Source organism: Anolis sagrei, chromosome 5 (genome assembly GCF_037176765.1).
Source record: "Anolis sagrei isolate rAnoSag1 chromosome 5, rAnoSag1.mat, whole genome shotgun sequence".
Taxonomy (NCBI): domain Eukaryota; kingdom Metazoa; phylum Chordata; class Lepidosauria; order Squamata; family Dactyloidae; genus Anolis; species Anolis sagrei.
This window is the reverse complement of record NC_090025.1, coordinates 75,909,892-75,922,108: the sequence shown is the minus strand read 5'-3', so window position 1 is coordinate 75,922,108 and position 12,217 is coordinate 75,909,892. Positions and strand designations below refer to the sequence as shown.

The following is a 12,217-nucleotide window of genomic DNA, read 5'->3' as shown; positions in this document are numbered from 1 at the left end:
GTGGTGTTCTTATCTTTCTTCAATGCAGAAAAACTAAGGCGTAGTCTTCCAAACCTGTCCAGGACATCTAACATCCAAGTTGAGTCTGTGAAAAACAGTAGAAGTGACTCAAACTTTCAAGTGCCAAATGGAGGAATACCTCGTATTCAACCTCAGCCTTCATCCAGTAAGTATCTTTACGGTGATTCTGTAAACACTGCTTTTGAACGTTGGCTGCAAAGATAGAAGCTGTGTGTTTACAGTTTCATGGTAAAGGGATTACCCATTTCACTTGGCTAATATTAACTTGGCCAGACCTCATATATATTGAGGGATTGAACTCACTTCTGAAAACAGTGCTTAATGATGTAGTTTATGTTTGGGAAATATTCTCACTGTCTGAACATCATGACATAGACTTAAATGAGATGTTATTGATATATCTCTTTGTGTTTAAATCATTCTTTAAACACCAAATTTGCTTTTTAATATCAACAACATCATATTTCATTGTCATACAATATTCCTCATCCCTGCAATGTGCAGCTGCACATCTTTGGTTTACTTAATATAATGCAAAAAATGTGCTAATGTTGCATTTCCATAGTTGCAAGCATGTCAGTTATAATTTCATTGTTTGCATTAACTGCTGAAAAGAATATGAAGAGAGACAGAATCTTCGTGAAATACCCAGAGAATTCATAAGAAAATTGAAAATTGAGATATCAACTTTTAATTTTTAAAAGGTCTGTCAAACTGAAAGTTGGACTAGAAAGTCAAAACAAAAGAAATTAGAATTTCATCACTTTTCAGTAATTACAACTGGAATTTATTTAGTTCTGATAGACAGCAAGCAAGAGAGGGGTAGTCAGACAAAAAGCCATATTCTTTATAAATTATATGCTTGTCATATGAATTAGAGGTAAGATTTTAGTCAGGACTGAAGAATAGGAAAAATTAAATTTCATCTTCCTATTTATTATTGTCCCATTCCTGACTCAGACGCCATCAGCTGCTGTCTGGTGCATATAGTGTTAAATTGCATATTTAATGTAATTGACAAATTGGCTGTTAGTGTCCATAAGGACTGATTGTATAGAAATCTAGCCTTTTCAGCTTTCCCTATATATGTATTTCAAACTTTCGGGATTTTCTGGTTTGTCTTTTGTAAAACCCTACTGTTCATGTGTAGAGATGTTCTTATCCTTTCCTCAGAATGCTGCTTTGCATGAGTTCAACTTGGCAAGGTTGTTTTGATTTCTGCCTAAGTCACTTTTGTGTTTTGCTCACTCGGTGAAGTTTGAGAGGCTGCAATAACCTAACATACGCTACTAGAAATAAAAAATTGGGACTCTACCACTGTATGTAGTGTAAATCAATGTAACTTGTACATATACACATATCATTTTGTGCTTCAATTTTATGTATAGTTGCTTTAATTCAGTGGTAAAATGTTGAATTGTGATACATTTCAACCATTGTGTTTGTCAAGCTAGTCAGGAGAGTAAAGACATTGTAGGTTAGCTTTGTCCAGTTTTATTTTGATTTATCCCCAATTTTTCTGCCAGTAACCAGCTGAAATTCATGGTTTATTTATGGCACCCCTAAACCAGTAGTCTTATCAATTGTTCACTGATTTAACATTAGCGTCCTGCAAAAAAAAAAATGGGGCAGGTAATTATATAATATATACCATGGTACTATAACATGTTCAGTCAAAGGATTGGAAAGTAGTCAACATGAAAGGCTTGTATTCTGGAGCCAGTGGTATTTCACTTAATTTTAAACTATCTGGATGCAATGACATAGCCAATTTTACAGATTATGCCTGACCATTTGAGATAATGTAAGAGACAGGATTAACTTGACATATGCTTTTGTGGGATCTCAATCAGCTGCATTACCACTGAAGCGTATTTTGAATTCTGAGTAGAAAGCTCAGTGACTTGTTGAAATTAAATGGCAAAGTCAGTGTTAGGAATTATAAGGGGATTAAAAAATAAAATGCAAGCAATGCAATTCCACTTAACTCTGTTGTGCAATCATATTTGCAATACTGGCCCAGTTTCATGAGTTTACACTCTGGCATTAAAAACATAAATAAACATCATGTACCTGCACATACAGTTGCTTTGGTACCTCCTTAGTTCTTCCCACTCCACAATCAACAGAAACAAAACAAACAGATCCTGTGGTCAAAACCATACATTTCTATTATATCCAAACATGGAAATACTTTGGTAGTTTTTAAACAAACCAGAATTTAATAGCCAAGTATAGCTTAAATTTGATTTTTAATCCTGGCTTGTTGGGACCCATTAACTAGTTCTCAGCTTAGAAATATCAAAAAGCTGTGGTCAACTGTGGCTTCCTGATTTGTTTTGCTGCTCATTCAAGTAAGAAGATGAACATAACTGCATAGTTGCTGCCTATAGGTACACAAAACATAATGGCTTATTATGGCTGGATTTGATAACCGAAATAAAGCCACTATGTTCTGCTCACTGTGTTTCCAGACAGATGCATCTATTGAGAAAGGGAGTGATGAAGATGATCACAGGACCACAGCAAAAACACTGGGGAGCGTATGGAAGGGAAAATATTGTATTTTAGCCAATGAAAATTATTTGATAAGAGCAGCAAGAAGAGAAAAAGTGTACATTTAAAATTATACAAAATACTGTACCAGTGACTGTACCAGTGACTAGCAGACCTATATTGATAACTATAGTGGCCGAAAATAGAGCTTACGTATTAATAGGCAATGAACCTATATACAGCTAATCCGTGGGGTTAAAAAGGATATGGTTATTTAAACCATGCTGATTTTCAAAGTGAATGAACCAAACTCATTATTAGAGGCAAGCACTAAAGAAATGTTTGGTCTACCTAAACAAGATAATTCTTAATGTGAGTGAATGTTGGATTGCGATCAGTCATAGCATGATTTTTGCAGTAGGGTGTTAGTTGATGTACTTTATATGTACAGGCAGTCCCCAAGTTACGGGGGGGAAAAAACGTTCTATAGATTTGTTCTTAAGTTGAAATTGTATGTAAGTTGTAACATGTACATTTTTAAGTGTAACTCCAGCCACAAGTGTGTGTGTGTGTGTGTTGCCATCCTCTCTAGCGAACGATTGGTAGGATATACAGGGGTTTTTTTCCCAAAGGGTCTTCCTGTAACCCAATAACTGCTCTTTCCTCGTTCCTGTAACCATTTATCAACAATTGATTTCATGTGTTACATTCAATAGAATTTGCTCTCTTCTTTTGAATTTAATTTTTTTTTTACTTATGCATGTCTTCTTGATTTTTTGCTAAGCAACAGAATATGAGTACTCTACCCGTTCCACTTTCCCTACCATACCCTTTGGGAAAAGATATTTGGAAATCTATATAAATAAAAATGTAATGTTCATTTGTGGAATTAACATAACTCAATAACCACTGGGTGAATTGACACAAAATTTGGACACAAGACACTCATCAAGCCAACAAGTGACTGTCATTCATAAAAACATGGAAAAATACAGCAGAAGAGACTTAAAAAGCCAAAAAACAAAAAATACATTACAATGCATGCACAAAACCACACACACACATATATATATACACACACACACACATATACATATACAGAAATATATACACACACATACACAGAAAGGGGAAAGGAGGGAGAGAAAGAAAGAAAGGTAAAGAAGGAAGGAAGGAGAGAACGAGATAAAAAAGTGAAAGAGGGAAGGAAGGAGAGAAGGAACAAAAGAGAGAACGAGGGAAGGAAGGAAAGAGACAAGGAAGGATGGAACCAAATAGCAAAGGAAGTGAGAAAAGAAACAGAGAAGGAAGGAAGAAGGGAAAGAAAAAGAGGGAAGGAAGGAAAGAGGGAAGGAAGGAGAGAAAGAAAGAAGGAAACAAAGAGGGAGAGAAGGCTGGCCACAGCAATGCGTGGCGGGTGAAGCTAGTGACTAATAAATTACCTTAATAATTGCATATCCCCCATAATCCTCCCTCTAACATGGTAACTGTTTCGGCTATCTCAAAAATCCTTCTGGGGTCTCTTAAACAAGCAAATATATAAAGCATTTAGAATTGGGGGGGGGAGAATAAAAGTATAGTGCACATTACTCAGAAGGAAATCATATTAAGGTCGATATTTATTCTGGTGTAAATATGTATAATACTACATCCCAATTTCAGTGGGATTTGCTTTCAGATATATGATTAGGATTACTTTTTCTGAAATAGTGGTCGTACCCATTTAACCAAAAATAATTGCAATTTTTTTTCAAATGAATGTGTATCTCCCTTGCTGAAGGGAGATGTGGAAGGATCAAGGACAAATTATAGCTACTTTGTGTATATGAATAGTTTTGCCATTTCTGAAATGTCTCAGTTGCAGAAGTTAGTTTTATCTAGGTATTCTCATTCCTACTTTCAATAAAGCATTGCAAGGCAAAGCCATATATCTAGAGAAGTGAGGGACAGATTCTTTCTTTGAGACATAGTTCAGACTCTAAAAACTTAATCCAAGCTTAAGGCATAGGCACCCTAGATATATATATACCCATTTTTGCATGAACTGTTTCTATTGCTGCCTTTTGCTTGAGTTTTAGAGGTTGTGTTATTCTTGGCAATGTAGATTAAAGTGAACTTATTATACTGCTAAATTCAACTGAAAACATGATTTTTAATCAGAATTCTTAAAGTCATTTTTGAAGTATGTCTGATTTTACTTGGTTTAGCAGTGGTCATATGCTATGCCAGTTAGAAAGTACCATAAGAAAATGTATTTTCAAAGTCTTTCATGGCCGGAATCACTGGGTTGTTGTAGGTTTTTTCGGGATATATGGCCATGTTCTAGAGGCATTCCCTCCTGATGTTTCACCTGCATCTCTGAGGATGCTCGCCATAGATGCAGGCAAAACGTCAGGAGAGAAAGCATCTAGAACATGGGTTGTTGTAGGTTTTTTCGGGCTATATGGCAATGTTCTAGAGGCATTTCTCCTGACGTTTTGCCTGCATCTATGGCAAGCATCCTCAGAGGTAGTGAGGCCTGTTGGAACTAGGAAACAGACCTCACTACCTCTGAGGATGCTTGCCATAGATGCAGGCGAAACGTCAGGAGAAATACCTCTAGAACATGGCCATATAGCCCGAAAAAACCTACAACAACCCAGTAATTCCGGCCATGAAAGCCTTCGACAATACAAATAGAACATGGCCATATAGCTTGAAAAAACCTATCATAAGAAAAGGGTTTTTTTTTCTGCTGTCCTTCCAGAAACGCCTTATATCCCAGGATTGAATCCCAGGTTTTCTTTTTATCCTAGATTATCTGACAGTGCGGACTCATATAATCCAGTTTAAAGCAGAAAACCTGGGATCGGATCCTGCGATATAAAACTTGTCTGGAAGGGCCCTCAGTTTCAGGGCTGTGTCCTTATTCAGGACTCATTGATACATGAACTGCATCTGAGGTTCATAATTGCAATGGATCGAACTGTGTTGAATTACCAGCTAAACATTAATACTATTTAAGTTTTGAAAGATTAGTATGAGCCTAATTTATTCTACTCAGGCAGAAATTAGATTTCAGCACCCCTCAAGGCACTGTAGTTTGCTTGAGATTCATTTTGTCCTTGAAGTTTAAGCCTACCGATTCTGTGTAAGAACATGTAGTATTGAATTTTACAGTTTGGTGTGTGAAAATGCTGAATTAGTTTCTAAAAAGATTTGGGGTAAAGTAGGAAAGCGAAAAGCTAGCTTTGTGGTGTGGGTTTTATTAACTGCTAAGCAATATGGTTTGTTTTAGCTTTTGACCTTACGGAGTAAAACATTGTGTCTTGAGAATTAAATGTGACAGCTGTGCTTGAGTTGAACTTTGCACGGATATGGCTGTAGCATGTTTGGCTGGTGGTTTGTTTTCACTTCTGGGTGCGTATACTTTTGCCTTCCTAGGCTTTGGCCTGCAGAGAAGCTGTTTGCCTGCTAAAACGCTTAACATGTTTTGTACTACAAATCTCTTGACACTTCCCTTTGCAATCCTTCTTAGCCCAATGAACACCACCGTCTTTGAAAAGAAGCACATCACTGCTATTGCTTCCATGGCTGGAGCCATAACAGCTCTTGAAAACTTCCTGCTTTTCATTAGCCTTTTTCGCTTCCTGGTGCTTTCTAGGCATATCCTAAAATCTTACACGAATTTGGCATTGTAGTTCAGAATCTTTTATCTTGTCTTTAGACAGATATAACATGTCTTTGTTTCAACAGCTCTGCAAAGGCAGAAAAAATTGCCTCGTGTTGCCTTCAAAACCAAGCAGCTCCTTCCTACTCCAGCTGCCAAAGGAGGTAATTCACTTATAGCCTCTTACCAAGTTCCAGTTAACCTAGATAATTGTTCCCTGGTGCTTAGACATCTCAATTTGAAATAATCTATGGACTATGAAGAACTGGATTTATTGGTAGATGTCATGTCATAAGTTCTCCTATACCAAACATTGCTACATTTTTAAGATAATGGCTACTAAGTTCTTCCTTTGTATGTTACATTTCTTTGGGAGATTAACAAGTTCTGATCTTAACATCCATTAAAAACTTTACATGAAAAGTTCCTTTTTGGTATTAGCTTACCAATTACATTAGAATTTTAGCATTTTATATTCTGCTTTACGAACAGATCTAGATTATGCTTTGAATTAATCATCACAATTCTTTAGCTGCCTCTGTTCCAAAGTTTCACATTTCTAGGTTTACCTAGTGTATGTTACTTACATTTTCGCTTCAGAACAATGGAGTAGTCACTTGTCTTGAATATTTGGATATTATTTGAAAGCATCAAAAATGATCAGTTCCTTCTCCTTGAAATAAAACCGTCAGTATAGTACTGAGCAAAATACATCTTTTCATTCTGAGGAACTCATTGAAGCTATTTTTTTTATTGTGTCAGAAGTTACAAAAGTTACAAAATGTCCTTTATTTATCTTGTCAGAGGTTACAAAAGTTACAAAATGTCCAGAAGTTACAAAATGTCCTTTGACTAGAAACTGGCCACTTGGAGTGCCTCTGGTGTCGCTGTGGGAAGGTCCTCCATTGTGCATGTGGCAGGGCCCAGACTGCATTATAATAGGTGGTCTGTGGTTTTCTCTTCTCCACACTTTGTGGCCCCATTTCTTAAGATTGGCTCTGCATCTCGTGGTGTCAGAGCACAGTCTGTTCAGCGCCTTCCAAGTCGTCCAGTGTTCTGTGTACCCAGGAGAGAGTTTCTCATCTGGTATAAGCCTCTTATTGAGGTTGCGGGTTTTGGCCTGCCACTTTTGGACTTTCACTTACTGAGGTGTTCCTGCGAGTATCTCTGTAGATCTTAGGAAGCTATTTCTTGATTTAAGGCATTAGCTTACTGGCTGATATCGGAACAGAGGATGGGCCAGAGATGTAAATGCCTTGGTCCTTTCATTACTGACTGCTATTTCCCAGTGGATATCAGGAGGTGCAATACTGGCTAAACAGAATAATTTCTCCATCAGCATAGAGCATAGACATCCTGTGATAATGCAGCATGTCTCATTAAGAGCCACATCCACTGTTTTAATGTGGTGAGATGTATTCTACACTGGGCATGCGTATTCAGCAGCAGAATAGCAAAGTTCAAAGGCAAGGTAATGATCTCCCTTCTTTATTTGAATGTAACCAATTAGAATCATAGAGTTGGAAGAGACCTCATAGGCCATCCAGTCCAACCCCCTACCTAGAAGCATCAATATTGCATTCAAAGCACCCCTGACAGATGGCCATCCAGCCTCTGTTTAAAAGCTTCCAAAGAAGGAGCCTCCACCACAATCTGGGGCAGAGAGTTCCACTGCTGAACGGCTTTCCAGTCAGGAAGTTCTTTCTAATTATACATAAGTATACATATTTGGTACAGTTCTAAGTCTTCTTAATACCCATCAATTTCAAGAAAAATATTTCCTTGTTTTTTTCTTACTTAGCATTTCCATTCAGTCTGCTCAGTTTTAGGACAACTAGAGCACTCACACATTTACTAGAAACAAATATACCCCCTACCTTGAGAATAAAACTATTAATTTAGGAGGATTGTTGAATAAAATTCATATAAAATCTCTTGGACTCATTTATAATAGATAAGTCACCATGTAATTATATTTCTTTCTCTTAGAGACTTACTTGCAAGAACAAAGCTTTCTTCAAAATACCTCATTTAGCATTGAGTATTGCGGTATGCATTATCACTGTAACATCTTTCCAGAGTACTAGTACAGGCTTAAATAAAATATGACATTATCTGCACATACATGCTTCAGGAATAGTCTCATTCTTTTCCTACAATAAGGTTTTCTTCTTTTTCACACAGGTGTGTACTTACCTGCCATGTTATCTCATAATCTTTAAACTTCAAAGGCAGAGCTATGAGGCAAAGAAGCTGCATATTTTCAGAATTAAAAATCTAGGTTCCAGAGTGTAATATCTATCATTCATAGCTACATGTTGCATTTTTTTTTTTGCATGAAGAAATATTTGATAGGAGAGAGGCTATCTCTTTTATTAGAAGGCATAGAATAAGCATTAAAAAGATTTTACCAGATGGTCACTGGCCCAATTGTGTATGTAGCCATGTAATAAACCTGCAGCTGGTATTTTACAAATTATGAATACGGAGAATTTTGCTACACATCAAACACAAATATCTGAAAAAATGTCATCTATATTTATCCATGTAAATTCTTGCAGAGTTTATTTTATTTTCAGTGTTCTCCAAAACTCTGAGTAAAGCTTTGGTCTGTGTTCCTGATGTTATTGTGAAAGGGCATTGTCTACATACAATGTGAACAATAACACAATCAAATTGTCAGCATTACAAGTAGAAATTATTAAACATGCATTCCTCGTGTTTGTTGGTTAAATGGGTTCGGTTATAGAAGATTTAAGTCAGCTAAAGTAGTTATAGGGCTTCTATTCCTATAGAACCTATTATTTATTATTTATTTACAGCATTTCTATCACACTCTTCTCACCCCCGCAGGGGGACTCAGAGCAGCTAACAATGGCAACGATTTGATGCCGCAATAATTACAATTATAAAAGCAAAATAAAATCATACAATATAATACATTAAAACAACATTAGTTATCCAATCATAAGGGCATTTCCATTATAACAACCATCTGGTCCAATTCACTATTCAGGTGCTGTTATATCCATTAGCCAAAAGCCTGGTTCTACACCCACGTCTTCAGTTTTCTTCTGAAAGAAAGGAGGGTGGACGCCGATCTAATTTGCTGGAGAGCGAATTCCACAGGCAGGGGGAATTAAAAAGCGACTCGTTCTTGACGAGACCTTTAATTTCATGAGGATATTTTATTTACTTTTCACAACATGACAATTCCATCATGAAAGTATGGCTGAAGGTAGCTTAGATATTTTTCCGATCATTAGCAGGACATCATGCCAAGGTTCAATGGTATATTTTGTTTTAGAAAAATGAAATTAAAATGTGCAAGACTCTTGGCTCACTAATAATGTTTCTCAAATTTCAGTAGCTGTTATCTTCTGCAAATAATTGGATTAAAATGTTACAGAATTTCTTGAGAGTTATTCCTTTAGATCAGTGGTTCCCAATGTGTGGTCCGTGGACTACCAGTGGTCTGCAAAAACCAAAATATGGTCCGTGGCCTCACAATTACTACACAGTTGCAACGAGAGTGACTGGTCTCGTGAAACCCTCTTATAATACCAAGGCTTATTAAATATGGTTTTCTGTGGACAAGCAGATGATGACTACTGGCTGGCATATGTTTGTATCAGAAAATAGAGCTGATGTGGTATCCAATGCAATTTTCTGAATCAGCACCACAAATAACCAAAAAGAATCTAAAGTTGACCAAAAACTGATTCGTAACCCATTGGGTACTAATTTTGGCAAGTGTTCCCTGGTCAAAGTGGTCCCTAGTCAAAAAAAGGTGGGGAAACATTGCTCTAGATTTTTTAGATTTTCTTCCTTTCACGTTTTCCCATTTTTCTTAATCCCTTACTTTATTTTGTCTGCAAAAATTGTAAAAGAAAATCATTAAAACAGTTCAAACAACAATGAAAATCTTTCATTTCAAATTATTAAAGCAATAGTAAGTTTTAGAACTTTGATGTCAATAATCGAAACATCTCCTGTGAAACCATTTAGACAGAAAGGCAGTACTTTTCCAACACATCTTGAATGGTATATTCTATCCTTTGTTACATTCTCTTCAGCAGAGATAGAGAGCTCAATAGAGCCATTCTCTCGCAGGCCCTCATCATCAGACTCCAAGGTGGAGTTTATTCCCTCTAAGTGACCCCTAGAACGGTCCATAAAGGAATTAAGTTGGGACTTACATGAAGGGTCCTTATTTAGGTCTGTGATCTTGCGTTGTTTGGGGAAGGTCTCATCGTTTTCTTGATTATTTGGAAGATTAGTTCTTCTCTGGGGCTTCCGTTTACCTCTTTTTTCCTGTTGAAGCCATTCTTTCTTTTGGCGTTACCCATTGTAGTAAAAGGTCTTCAGTTTGTTTACAGTTTGTTTTCTCAGACCTTTAGCCTTGCTGTCGTAAGACCGAAAGTTCCCAGTGGAAAGCAAAGGGAAATGTAAACACCTTCTCTGGCTGGTAAGAGACTGGGGCAATAAACTACTTGTAAACTACTTGGCTAATAAAACAATAAAATAGAAATAAAACTAACTGCAGGAGCGCTCTACAAACGCAGCCTGCACTCCTCACCTGCAGGGACACAGAATCCATCTTGAATGGCAGTTTCAGGCAACCTGAGGACTTTTTTTGAGAACTCATCTCACAATGCCAAAAGCCCCAGGTATTTTTCATCAAAAGTTTCAGCATATTGACTTAGTCAGTGACCTTTGATGGGGAAGAGCAATCATACTTTTTTGATGCCCTGGTTGTAGTTAGCTGTCTTCAGCTTTACTGAACTATCAGCAAACTTCCTGGGCTTCTTGCAGGAATCTCTTAGATCCCTTGAAAACACCCTATTAGTTTGCACTCTATTTAACACTGGTGATTTAGGTTTATTAGTATGTATCTCAAGCAAAACATGGTCATTCTAGTCAAATTATATATGAGGAGGGTTCCTCGTGCCCATTGTTTAACTGTGTTAATTTCTTTGCATAGTATGAATTGTTGAATTTAAATTTATGTGAAAAAGTGTAATAGTTCATATAAAGAAAATATTCTTCTGAAGCTTATGGGTAGCATCTTCTGGAATGTCACCCAAATTCTTAGTCAGAAAAATGGCAGTGTTTTATGTTCATGCAAGTTTTTGAAGCCCAGTATGTCAAGTAATTTTCTTTGTATTACATTGTTTTCCTCTTATGTTCACAGTATTATTTTATACATTTAAGCTTTGTGATCATTTTAAATAGTTCTCTCTCTTTGAGAATTAAGCAGCCAGTTGGTCACTGAATGAGTCCAGCTTTGCCCTAAACCAGGGGTCCACAAACTTTTTAAACAGAGGGCCAGGTCACAGTCCCTCAAACTGTTGGAGGGCCAGATTATAATTTGGGGAAAAAACATGAATGAATTCCTATGCACACTGCACATATCTTATACACAATACAATAATTAAAATGAAGAACAATGTTAACAAATATACTTATTACTATTTCAATGGGAAGTGTGGGCCTGCTTTTGGCTGATGAGATATGATTGTTGTTGTTGTTGTTGTGTGCTTTCAAGTCATTTCAGACTTAGGTTGACCCTGAGCGAGGGCTGGGTAAATGACCTTGGAGGGCCATATCCGGCCCCCGGGCCTTACTTTGAGGACCACTGCCCTAAACTCTTGGTCCTACAATTGTCCCATAATCTTTATTTGAATCTGTTGAATCCATAGAAATTAGTTTCTTTAATGGAGAGTTAACTTATTACTTGGGTTTTGTCATATTCTCTGTGCATATTGATATATTTTGAGAGAGAATTTGCAGTATTCCAGCATCTTTATATTGTTGTTATGTCAAATGGAAATTGGATTACTTGTTCTGCTTCACTTTGCATTTCTCTAAAAGATTTTCTAATCTCCTGTCTACCATACATCCTGATGCCTACATACATGTAGACACAAATTTTGCCTGTTGCTTTATCAGTGCCCAAGATTTTTTGCACATGTGTTACTTCTTTACTTGGCGTCTTTAGATAATGTTTCCTTCAGGAAAAAGGGCTACAATGCTCCCATTAAGGGGCAC

The 12,217-nt window shown here is 36.8% G+C and overlaps 1 protein-coding gene across 3 annotated transcripts in view; it reads left to right on the top strand.

Moving 5' to 3' along the window:
* Positions 1-12,217, top strand: part of SLAIN2 (SLAIN motif family member 2) — a 46,942-nt gene that overhangs the window by 23,899 nt on the left and 10,826 nt on the right. Inside the window, exons 6-7 of one of the 3 annotated variants that reach the window (XM_060778490.2) lie at positions 29-166; positions 6,253-6,330. The exons of 1 other annotated variant lie outside the window; for it this stretch is intronic. In XM_060778490.2, the coding sequence (XP_060634473.2) occupies positions 29-166; positions 6,253-6,330 (216 nt within the window). The remainder of the gene's footprint in view (positions 1-28; positions 167-6,252; positions 6,331-12,217) is intronic. One more of the 3 variants, XM_060778491.2, reaches the window with a different exon arrangement.